Consider the following 13,222-nt stretch of genomic DNA (forward strand, 5'->3'; position numbering starts at 1 on the left):
ATGCATATATTTTTGAATAGAGAACCACCCAACTCTTTAAATTACTGGGTCTTTAAAGCCTGGCTCCATGGAGAAGATGGATGAAGAACTGATTGTGACCCAGGTGACCAGGGTTTGATTATTAGACCTAGCATTGGAGAAGCCAGGCATTGAGTGGAGCAGCGAACGGGCATGGCCTGCTCATCTCTCTCAGAAGAAGCGAGGGATCTGCACACACTTGGAGGGAATGGGGGCTGTGCAGTCTCCTGGTGGGGATCAGAGATACCACTGCTCACTTAAGTTGTGGTGGACGGGGAGGGTCTGTTTGGGGGCACACCAAAAATGAGAGGATGCCTCTGTGGTCCCTGCAGTCTCACCAGGTGTATGCATAAATTAGGGCCTGGGAAAAAAATTGTAAAAGGTTTGAGCTATCCCTGATGGCTGCCGAATGATGACCCCTCTTGGTCATCTCTTGCTTGGTGATAGGAATGATAGCAGAGGGAGCAAAAATCACAAAAGAAAAATATCACTGAGTTCCTTCTACTGAGCAAACTTGTGGTCTCCAGTAGGTGACTGTCAAGCAGTATCTCTCACCTCCCTCCATATTCTTATCTCTCACCTCCCTCCATATTCTTTTGCTGAAGACCCTAATGGCACTTACATATCTCCAGAATGGGGCAGATATGATTGGCCAAAGTGCACCACAGAGCTAAGGAAATGGATAATGAACCGAAACAGAAAAAAACGCATTTCCAGCTAGAAAGCGTTTTACCATTTTTATCTAATTTTAATGAGACATACAGATATTACATAAAAATCCATCCTTCCACAAACACTTTTTCCCATTTTTGCAGATGGGGTTGGGGTATCACTTCAACAGTGACACTCACCTACAGCCCAGATTTACACCGGAGGGTAGCTAACCCTGCAGCAGCAGTTCTTCCACACCACACTCACATGCACTCTCACACCTATGGTCCAATCCACCTCTTGCATCTTTGGAATGTAAGAGGAAACCAACGCAAACACAGGGAGGGCACGCAGACTCCACACAGAAGGCAACCCAGCCAAGAATCAAACCAAAGAACCTCCTGCTGTGAGGTAACAATGCTATCTGATGGGCTATCGAAGTTCAAAATGTGTCAAACATCCACTGACTTTTAACTGTTATAGTATCAAAGAGAGCCCTACCTTTTTCGCTCCCATAAGTGCAGCTTTCTGTAGCTTATTGTGACAATACTTGGCAAAAGAGCTGATAGCCACACCTGCAAGGAAACATAAAAAATGTCAAATCAAGAACCATGTGATAAACTTGTTTTGTCAAAAGTAACTTTAATGAGATAATTTGTATTATAAAATAGTACTGCCCTAGCCACAGTTCAGACAGCCTGCAATGTATAAAAAAGGAAGCAACTGACATTTAAATACCACAGCTAATTACATGCAAACATATGACATATTATTACAGCAAATTCCGTATTAAAAGCTGCAATCACTTCACATGGTTTCTTTCAGTCTGACAAGAGCATAAAGTCCACTCTGCAGTCCCAAAGATTGCAAAACACCTCATCCTGTCACATAAACTTGTAAATTTAAGAAGAAAGATAATCTTTTAGTAACTACCCACAGTATTCAACCATTAATTAGCAATGGGGATGCTTTATAACTCCAAATGGACAAACCCCATCATTCACAAAGGCCTCTTTTCTGAAATTGCCTGTGAGCAAAAGTCAGGGCCATAGCATGGGAATCAAACCCATAATTCAATCAAACTTTCTCCATGTTCATAGTGTTAAACTGTTGCTGATATGGCATATTTTTATAATACATTTCTTATTTATTGACAGACACCTATACTAAACCAGAAGATACAGCAAATGATACTGGCTGACAAATTCAGCTCCAACTTTACCCCTCTCTCCCCCTCAATCTCCCATCAGGAAACACCATGAAACATAACTCCCCCTGCTATCAGTAGGGAACAGATCGTTAATGCTTTCTCTATGACCAAGAACACTGCATCAGTGGGCCCCGAAAATATCCCAGGATGCTTTTTAAATAGCATGAAAAATGGCCTATCAGGCCCTCTGGATTTGCTCTTTAACGATAGCCTCCAAATAGGTTTCTCTCCTCATGAAGTGGGAACAGCAACAGTCTTCCCTCTGCACAAGGTGGGCCAGACTGTGGAAACTACAGACCCATAAGTATCACTAGTCTTATATGTAAAGTTATGGAAAGAATTTCAATAATGACATAGGAAACCTCCAGATATTGGACCCAACCCAATATATTTTTGTAAAGGGTAGGTAATGCCTACTCAACCTGGAGGACTATTTTGAGAAGCTCACCATAACAATGAATAATGGCAAAATTGTTCACACTGCCTGCCTTGACCTGGCCAAGGTATTTGATTCAATATCCCAGTTTGGATTTGTTGACAAACTGAAGAGGTTAGGTACAAGCCCTTATGTCACCCAGTGGACAGACAGCTAGCTCATGTACAGGACCCAAGAAGTTAGAATTGGGGACTCCACCTCTACAAAGAGGCCAGTCACAAGCAGAATCCCTCAGGGATTGGTCCTGGGACCGCTCCTTGTTGGTACTTACTTGTCTGAATTCAAGGCCAATGCCAATGGCCTCTGGCTGAATAAATTTGCAGATGATTGCAAATTAGGAGCTGTTCTTGAATTCCCCACTGATAAAAATGTTCTCCAAAGATGGCTGACACAGACAAATAACTGGTGTCAGAGCCATGGACTTAAACTAAATGCCAAGAAATGCATAATACTATTCTTCAGGAAATTATCCATCCCTGGTAACTATCATATTGACAACACACCCATAAGAGTTGACCAAAAAAGTCAGGGACCTGGGGAGACACACATAGTAATCTAGCTTTTGACCATCATGTGCCTACAATAGTGAGGAAATCATTCTAGGTTGTGCAACTTATAAACAAAGTTATGGCATCTAGGTCCAGAGAATTCGTTGTTCCACGGTATTCAACATTCATCACACCTATCACTGAGTATACAATTATCTTTGGTGGTGTACCTAACTAGGCATATCCAACAACTGGAACATCCACAGAGATTCCTCACTAAAAAACTACAGGGCATAAATAACATGTCCTTTGCAGACCACCTCAAGGCCCTATCCCTGTATTCTGTCTCCTAGATGCTGTGGAGAGAGCTATGCCTGGCATACAAGGCATTACCAGACCCCACTCTGATAGACCTCCTGCTAATCTGCAAAACAAAAAGCACCAGTCACCTGTTTTAAAGATTTAAGCCTCGCCTGTGATATAAATAGGACCTGCTGGTGAGACAGATATGTAATCCAGAGATTACCTCTTGTCAGGAACAGGCTCCCCATCCATGTGAAACAGAGTTCCTTCCTAACCCAATTCAAGTTTAACTTAGACAATTGAAAGAGGAACAGGAAGTTCATCCCTGGCTTGGCACCTATGTCTCTAATGGACACAGGCAGCCTGTAAATGGTTTATCTTCCATACCCCTGCTTGTAAATGTTTCATCTCCCAAGCTCCAGTTTACACTTATCAGGGGTACAAGAACTTATCAGATATTTGGGATGCATGGCTTGGCTTAAAAAGCCCTCAGTGGTCATTGGCCTAGTAAAGACCTATGAACACAAGAACATATTTATTTAACTAATATGAACATTTTTAACTAGATTACTAATACAAATGAGTGCAGCATTCAATAAGTCAAAGTATGAAACAAATCTAATTACAATATTTAACAGCAACAATAAAGCTTTTCTTAAATGTTTTAGAAAACTGAAGGGAAACAATCAGAAAAGTGAAATATTGATAATTAGTAATGACATTGTTTCAGGCTCTAAGTAAATAACAAACAAATACACTTTTTTAAAAATCTTTAGCAACTGTTTTGAACAAGGTAAGAAGGGATAGAAAATGCATTCTAACTTGAGGATAAGATTCTGCTTATCAACAAAGAAGCTGCATAAAAAGCCTTCAGTAAAATAAAAAACACTAGCTCTATGGGACTTGGTAATATTCCAGGAGCTTTACTGTATTAAATCAAAGCAAAATTGTCACACCTGTTGCTATATTTTCTAAAAGATTACTATAAGATGCTAAATGTGGCAACTTGCAAATTCATCAGATCATTATATCTGACCCAGATAATTGCTATCACAACAGATTAACATTATTACTTTGCAAAGCAATGGAAAGGGTGAGCATGGGACTGCTACTGAAAGGAATGGGAGATTTATTGCAACTAGATCAAGATCAGCATGGATTCCCGAAGGCAGATCCTGTTTCCTAAACTTTAGTGTTCTTTGAACAAGTAACTGTTGCCACTGATGTTGGTCTAACTCTTCAAACAGCAAAATTGTATCTAAGTAAAACATTTGCATGATCTAATATTGAATATTGGATTAGCTAAAACAGTTTAAAATTGTTCTAACAGAACAATTTATATTTCAAAAGGGACAGTTGTAGTCGCTCAGTGCCATGGCCAAAATTACCCAAATCCGTGAAAATAACAACTTGTACTACCATGAAGATAGGCCATAGAACTAAAAGGTCTAAACTTGGCAACAAATAAAAAGAGAAGAAAAAACTTTGATATGTGAACTGAAAGCTGGATGATGGAGTTGTGACGTCCCTGCTCTAGGCCAGTAATCAAAGAGCCTCAATCCTAGTCACTGGCACTGATGAGGGACATTCACTTGGAATAAAAATAGATAGGCACAATATTTCCAAATGCAGTTCTCTGTACCAAGCATAATTTCCCTTACGAGCACACAGGGAACACAGTCAGTCTGGGGCCTGGGTTTCCCTCTCTCTCTCCAGGCCCCCAGTAAGACTCCTCACTAACACAGCTGTAGAGTTGAGTCCGCAGCCGAGTGTGATAAAACAAAAACAACGCGAGCAGGTCTTTCCGATAGATCAAACTTTACTTAAAGCGCTTTTCGTTTGCACTAAAGCAAACTTCTTCAGAAGTGAATACAATTACATCTGAATCAATTTAAACACAGATACTGTGATGTAATTAATACCCCACCCATGCAGCAACAATGTAGCTTAAAGCTGTAAACACTTTAAAAGGTTTGCTACAACGCTGAAAACTAAAGTAGCAATCAATAACACATTTAAACCCCAATATGTCACAAAGGTCAACAAGTTAAATAAAAAAAAAAAAATATATATATATATATATATATATATATTAATATATACATTATTATAAATATTATAAATGTATACGACTAATGTTTAAATGTGCCACGGTAAGAAATTATCTAATACATTATTACAAAGTTAAAAAGTTACTTTAACTATAAATACTTTAATCTAGCAGATATGCAAGCACAGACATTTACTATAAACATTAGTAATTAATAAATATTGATAAACTATACCAAGGATGATCTCTAGTTTTACTTCATTTTGAAATTTACAGAAAGATCTTTGACAAAAAATTAATATGAGCTATCAACTCAAATTTTTGCTTTTCAAAACACAACTAATAGAACAATGTTTTGAAAAGCAAACATTTGAGTCGATAGCTCATATTAATTTTTTGTCAAAGATCTTTCTGCAAATGTCGGTGCTTGCATATCTGCTATTTTAAAGTATTTATAGTTAAAGTAACTTTTTAACTTTGTAATAATGTATTAGATAATTTCTTACCGTGGCACATTTAAACATTAGTCGTATAAATTTATAATATTTATAATAATGTATATATTAATATATATAGATATATTTTTATATATATATATATATATATATATATATATATATATATATATATATATATATATATATATATATATATATATATATTTTTTTTATTTAACTTGTTGACATTTGTGACATATTGGGGTATAAATGTGTTATTGATTGCTACTTTAGTTTTCAATGTTATAGCAAACCTTTTAAAGTGTTTACAGCTTTAAGCTACATTGTTGCTGCATGGGTGGGGTGTTAATTGCGTCACCGTATCTGTGTTTAAATTGATTCAGATGTAATTGTATTCACTTCTGAAGAAGTTTGCTTTAGTGCAAATGAAAAACGCTTTAAGTAAAGTTTGATCTATTGGAAAGACCAGCTCGTGTTGTTTTTGTTTCATCCAGTTTGTGTTTCGTGATTCCTCAGCCGAGTGTTGCAAGCCAAGTCCTGCACCACCCTCTCTGTGAAACCAGTACTGTTTGTCTCTGCTCCAAGTAGCTGACACGCACACTCTTTGAAATTTGATTTTCACACACATACACCTGGAAAAGGCTGGCACAGATTTACTTGCTCTGATACCTTTGCCCAGACTATAAGGTAGTTAAATTGCTACCAGCCAGCTATTATAAGGCTCTTTCAAGGGTACCCAATTATACAGAGTAAAATTAATACTAATAAATGGTACTGTTTGACAAATGCAGCAAGGTTTTCTGAAGTGTCCACAGTGTCACCAAATAAATATAAGTACTCTCAAAGGTTAAAATATTATCTAAAAAAACAGCCACAATAAAAAAGTTTAAATGTATTTAATAATAAATAATAAAAGAACATGAAAATACTATATATCTGTTTACAATAAACACCAGAGTTTCAATCAAAGGACATATGCGGAGGCCCTTAAGATTAACCTGCCCAAGCAACAAGGACCTCCGAAGCCGAAATGCAAACAAACACCAGTCACAGCCAAAGTGACACATAGCTCACAACACCAGTGTGCCACCCAACAACAGCCCCTAAGGCAAGACAATGTACCCAACACTTTAGTCATAGGTGACTCTATAGTCAGGCACACTGATGTCCCACTCACCAGGCTGAACAAGGAGAAAATTACAGTCAGCTGCCTGTCAGGTGCCAGGACATGGAAGAGCTCTTGGATCATGTGACCAAGGCAGGTATGACCTTAGCCCTGAGTAGCATCCTGTCTTCGCCCAGAATGATACCACAGTATAAGGACAAAATGATTGACTTCAACAATTGGCTAAGCTTCTGGTGTCATTCAAAGGGGATCCAGTATTTGTCTGCCTGGGAAGCCATGATTGACGAACCACGATGCTTTGCCAGAGATGGTCTGGCACCTGTCACCCGTGGGATTCAGGTTACTGGCTAAAGCTCTTGCCACCCCTATAGTGCCTTTTTTAGGCAAGGTTCAAAGGATAAAACCACCACCATAACAGATACAAGCATGCAAAATCTGAAGGTAATGCTACTCAATGCTAGAAGTCTAAACCTCAAAATGCACTTTCTCGAGGCACTCCTAAAAATGGAGAACATCGATATCTGTGCAATGACTGAGACATGGTTCAAGGCTCCAGAGAGTACCCCTGTAATACCAGGCTACAATTCTTACCACACTTTTCAGCCACAAAACCAAGACCGAAACACTAAAGGTGGAGGAATGTCCATATTCACCAAGGATATTCAGACCTCCAGGCTAGTTGCCTAACACAATGCATCCGAAATTCTCCATGTGCAACTAACACTAGGTAAGACTGCAATCCAAATTGTAGCTTGCTACAGACTCCCCCACCATATCCCAAGATTCTCACTACACCTTCTTAAACATACAGAAAAATATTAAGATACAACCAAACACCCTAATACTAGGTGATTTCAACTACCCTGCCATTAATTGGGAAAACTACTTGGGTACCAACTCCTTTTCCCAACAGTTCTTGGAATTCATAAATTCCAACCCCCCTGGATCAACTAATCCATTGTCCCACCAGGGACTCCAATATCCTAGACCTGGTCATTACCAACATGGGAGACAGATACTCCACACCAGTGGTCACCCCCTCATTAGTCAGGTCTGACCATAAACAAATCACCCTTGACATCCACATCCCACCCCCCCCCCCAGTAAGGAAACCTCCTTAAAAAACTTCTCCAAAGCCAACTTCATGCTACTGAAGTCAGAAGTGGCAAACTTCACAACATCCACGCAGACGGGATCTGGACGTTCGACTGTAGAATCCTACACTAAGGCACTGTATGAGCTCATCCACTCGTGCATGAATCGTGCCATCCCAAATAGAACCAATATGCTCTTCTCCAAAAAAAGAAAGCCAATCTAGCAGTCCCCTGCTATAAACAAACTATACAACAGATGGAAGAAACTGTTGCAGAAAAGAGGAAAATCCCAGGATGCAAAAAACTCCCTCTCCAGCCTCAGTAAGAAGCTGAGATTCCTCATAAAATCCTCAAAAGCTAGTTATGAAAATAAAATTGCCAAAGATTCCAAAGACAACCACAAGGCATTCTATAGTTATATCAAGAATCTAAATGGCAATGCTTAGATCTGCTCTGAGCTACAACAGAATGGCATTAAATATACTGATCTCAAGGATACTGCCAATATCCTGGCAGATCGATTGAGTGCCAACTTCACTCCCCTCTCACCACCTAAAGGGCCCATCTCAATACCAAATGATTGCCAAATTCCAATAATCACAGCCACACAAGTAGAAACAGCACTCTCCAAAGCTAAGAATACAGCATCCATGGGACCAGATGACATCCCAGGCTGTGTACTACATGAACTACAAAATGAACTGACACCCCACCTAAGTGTCATGTTTAATCATAGCCTCACCTCAGGCTTCATGCTCACTGAGTGGCGCACAGCTACATTTATCCCGATCCACAAGGGAGGATCCACCTTGGATCCTGGGAACTACCATCCCATCAGTCTGACAAGCCTGATCTGCAAGGGCATGGAACGCATTATCATGGAACTTATAAACAAAGATATTGGCAACCTCCAGACACTGGACCCCACCCAGTTTGGGTTTGTGAAGGGCCGATGTTGTCTCCTGAATCTGATTGACTTCTTTGAATCGGTCTCCAGAGCTGTGGACGAGGGTAAGGAGGTCCACACAGCCTATCTGGACCTCGCCAAGGCCTTCGACACCATCCCCCACTCTGGAATCATAGATAAACTTACTAAGCTGGGCATAAATCCTATGTCACTCGATGGGTTGCCAACTGGCTTACTGACAGAACCCAGACTGTAAAAGTGGCTGACTCCAAATCCAGCTCCAGTCAAGTGACAAGTGGAGTACCTCAGGGTTCAGTCCTGGGGCCTCTCTTGTTTGGCATCTACTTCTATGAAGTACAGGCCAACACTAAGGGACTCTGGCTAACAAAGTTTGCAGATGACTGCAAACTGGGAGCCATTATTGAATCCCCAAATGATGTGGATATTCTACAAAAGGGCCTTACAGAAACATATGCCTGGTGCCAGAGCCATGGGCTCAAGCTTAATGCCAAGAAATGTATAGTCATCCCCTTTGGAAAAAAAACATGCACCCATGAACTACCACATAGGTGGCAGGACACTAAACATCGAAAGTGTGATGAGAGACTTAGGGACACAAGTGGACAGTGGTCTCACTTTCTATAACCACATCACCACAACAGTTAGGAAATCCTTCTACATGGCACACCTCCTCACTAAGGGCTTTTCATCCAGAAAAAAGGAGGTTATTGTCCCACTGTACTCATCCCTCATTAGACCCATTATAGAGTATAATGCCCCAATTGGTATGTACCTCACAAGACATCTGCAACAGCTGGAAAGATCACAGAAATACCTCACTAAAAGAATCACAGGCCTAAAGCAGATGCCATATGCTGACCGTCTTAAAAAACTCCAGCTATACTCTGTGGCATATCGTCTACTCAGAGGCAATCTCTGCTTAACATACAAGGCCATGTCAAACCCTGAGCTGTTGGACATGCTCCACTTAAAGAAATCCCAATCCCTCAGAGCAACACGCTCCAGGGATCTAAACATTATCATCACAATGAACAAAACATGCTGGAGGGATAGGTTCCTGACCCAGAAACTCCCCATACTCTGGAATAGACTGCCCGTACATGTCAAGCAGAGCACTTCATTGTCCCTTTTTAAAAGTAACCTTGATGATTGGATGGGAGATAGGAAATTCACCCCGGGGATCATGTCAGTCGCCCTGCTAGACAGGGGCCCAGAGAAGTAAATATTGTGGGAAAAAATTTCCAGGGAATTGTTATGGCTAGGCTTGCTTAGGCCTTAGTGCCGATAGCCTACTACCAACCTATGAACCTAAATATTAAAAATATCACAGATGGATAGGGTTCACATGGATACAGAAAAACAGTACTTAACTAATCTCACTACATTTCCCTGACTGATCTACACAATTACTATTCCCTGGTTACTTACTAAAGCAAGTCAATATGAAATGAGTGAGCGGTCTTCCTTCATTGTCAGGTTTTAAAAACAGACTACTCTGAGACTTCTGTCTCATCTAGTATTAAAAGCATCATTTCAGCAGTGAATTACAAAGTGACATCACATATATTTGGTCATCTGACTCTGGTTCTCACACTTTACTAGAAACTGAACTAGAATCTAGCACATATGTATTACCCACTAAGAACCAAAACAATAATAAACAACTAAAAATGAAAAAGAAACGGTCACAGTACGGCAAAAGCACAAACCAGCGTATATATAAACTATTTATTTGAAGCGCTTTTCATGTGCTCAATAAACACACTTCTTCAGAAACCATAATAATACTAAGTATTCATATATATATTATTTGAATTGTTAATTGATGTGACTATATATATATGAATACTTAGTATCATTATGGTTTCTGAAAAGTGTGTTTATTGAGCACACGAAAAGCGCTTCAAATAAATAGTTTATATATACGCTGGTTTGTGCTTTTGCCGTACTGTGATCGTTTCTTTTACATATGTATTACCCAACACACACACACACAGAGCTTTGCTAAGATGTGTTATAGCATCTGGAAGCTGTAAAACCATTTCAAAACTTCCACCCTTCCAGGGTAGGAATTAGTTCACCCATAAGGAAAATACAGAAGGATTTCTAGTCCTGGTTTTCACAGACATTTTCTCTCTGGTTGTAATCAGAACTGTAAGATACAATCTTTATGGCCTAAACCAGGTAATGTAACTTCAGACTATTTTTCAAAGTTAGATGGCCTGAAATTAACCTCTTCTCTTCCAGTATCCTCTGTTACAATATATTTATTTCAACAGTTACAATACAGTTTGACATACAAGTGTATTTCTCTTCTGTCCAGTAGGGCCCACTGTTGGTACATTTTTAAAACACAAGCAGCTTTACAAATACATTTTCAACGCAAGCATCAGTTCAAATCAATTTGATATACAAATGACATATAATTCTTTACAAAACTCCAGCTAGCTATGCTGGCATACGTTACACATTCACTGTCCTACTTCTGCTGACATAGTTGGCAATACCTCACATTATCACAGGAGTTATTTGTGTTCTTTTTATCTTTCACTAGACAACATGCATCTTTTTACTTTAATAATGTACTTGTCATTTACAGCTCATGTTTATGTCCTTTTTAACACTGGTACCTTAGTGCTATAATGTAAGCAGGTAACAGTACAATTTTACTTTAATAATGTACTTGTCATTTACAGCTCATGTTTATGTCCTTTTTAACACTGGTACCTTAGTGCTATAATGTAAGCAGGTAACAGTACAATGTACCCATTACACAACCTCTACATATATTACTATCACAATGAATAACATGTCTTATGGCTGGACCTTTGGTAAATGCCAACAGCTTATCTTGAAATCCAAAGCAAATGAAAAGCAAACCATTAAAAATGGCAGCAGAGGAAGGCCCTACAGTTTACCTAGTTTAACTGCAAGTTCCTGTTGACTTGCACCCTCTCGGTTTAAAACTATTCCATACGCATTTGGTTTCAGCCATTGCAATTATTTTACTCATATCTCTGCTGTTAACAAATATGAATGACACACACAAATCCATTTCATTTCCTATATGTATTTTAGCACTTCACTCAAAGTATACTTATTGCCTCTATAATATATAACAATGTATACCTATCTTTAGCCATGATAGTGTGTGTTGCCCTCATCTATACTGTTTTAGCCCATTTATTTTCACTTTCAGGTGGATTTTCCAAAACTGTACATTTTTAACCAAAGACCCACCAGTGTCTAATTCTTAGACAGCTATAAAAAATATTTAGTTGCTGAGCTCTTCCTTGCTGCATCCTAGCAGTCTGTGCACATTTGTGTGGTCTAAGCACCTCCGACTGTTTTTGTTCTGTATAGTTTAATTGCATGTGTCTGGCATAAGAAGAGCCACCAGTATCGGCTCTCTTGAAAAAGTCTGTTTTTCTTTCTCCTGCTCCTCTCTTTCTTTATAAGCAGCGATGCAGAAAAATCAGGTAAGAAATGTTTGCTTCATCCCAGATGATACTAGTCTGTGATAAAGACAAGTACTTCAGGAAAGGAGTAGAGAGTGATAAACTGAAGATATCTGTGTCTCCTAATCTTCTGAGAAGGGTTCAGAGGTGGCACCTATGACAGCAATGCTAATTTCATTTAGTCACTCAAAAACCTAATGGCAAAATGTTAACTAGGGAGAAAGGTTCACTTAACTCCCAAGATAGAAAAGAAACTAAAATAAATCATTTTAGCTGTCCAGAAACTGTCTATACAGTATAGCAAGACAGGCTCACATCTAAGTGAAATGTTGAAATATGCCTGGGTATCAGTTAGACAGACAGGTAATGTTGGTTTCTGTAAAGCCAACTTAACTGCTTCTCTTAAGTGTTCTGTTTTGCAGACTATAGCAACCGAATAAAATAAAACACAAACAGATTAATAGCAGACTGGTAAAATTCTACAAGTCTTAATTCTGAAAACAATTGTCACAGGTTGCTTGTGGGTATCCCTCCATATATAGTTTTTAAATATACAAAAGGATCCATGTAATGTTATGACTTGACTGGCTAAGTAGAATTTTTTTATTGTGGTATCACACAGTTGCAAACTATAAAAAAAAAAATATCTGTTGAGCTTAGAAGTTAGGTAAACTGAATTACAAGGCAAATAGTAAGTTAATAAAATATGATAAAATTATGAGTCTGTACCACATGACCTTGGGAAGTTAATATATCACATTTTCCTTTCATAGTACCTTAAACGTCATATTAAAGAAAAGTACAAGGCAAATCTGTTTTCCAGTAGTTGTTTATGAGCCAAAGTATCGGTGGCACAGAACGAAATAACCAGAAAACTCTATATTTGTTGACACAATGAAGCACAACACAGAGCTATCTTAGCTGTCTTATTTCAGTTCAGTGTGATGTATGTGCTGCCATACAATGGAGTTACTTTAAAAAATGTAAAACATACTTGTCTGG

General features: G+C 38.9%; 1 protein-coding gene across 1 annotated transcript in view; it reads right to left on the minus strand.

The window, feature by feature from the left end:
• The window catches only part of ARHGAP39 (Rho GTPase activating protein 39), a 2,618,385-nt gene that overhangs the window by 522,105 nt on the left and 2,083,058 nt on the right, over nt 1–13,222 (minus strand). Inside the window, exon 6 of the mRNA XM_044067324.1 lies at nt 1,171–1,244. Coding sequence (XP_043923259.1) covers nt 1,171–1,244 — 74 coding nt within the window. The remainder of the gene's footprint in view (nt 1–1,170; nt 1,245–13,222) is intronic.

The sequence above is a fragment of the Protopterus annectens genome, chromosome 3.part1, assembly GCF_019279795.1.
Source record: "Protopterus annectens isolate FY-2018-M chromosome 3.part1, PAN1.0, whole genome shotgun sequence".
Taxonomy (NCBI): domain Eukaryota; kingdom Metazoa; phylum Chordata; order Ceratodontiformes; family Protopteridae; genus Protopterus; species Protopterus annectens.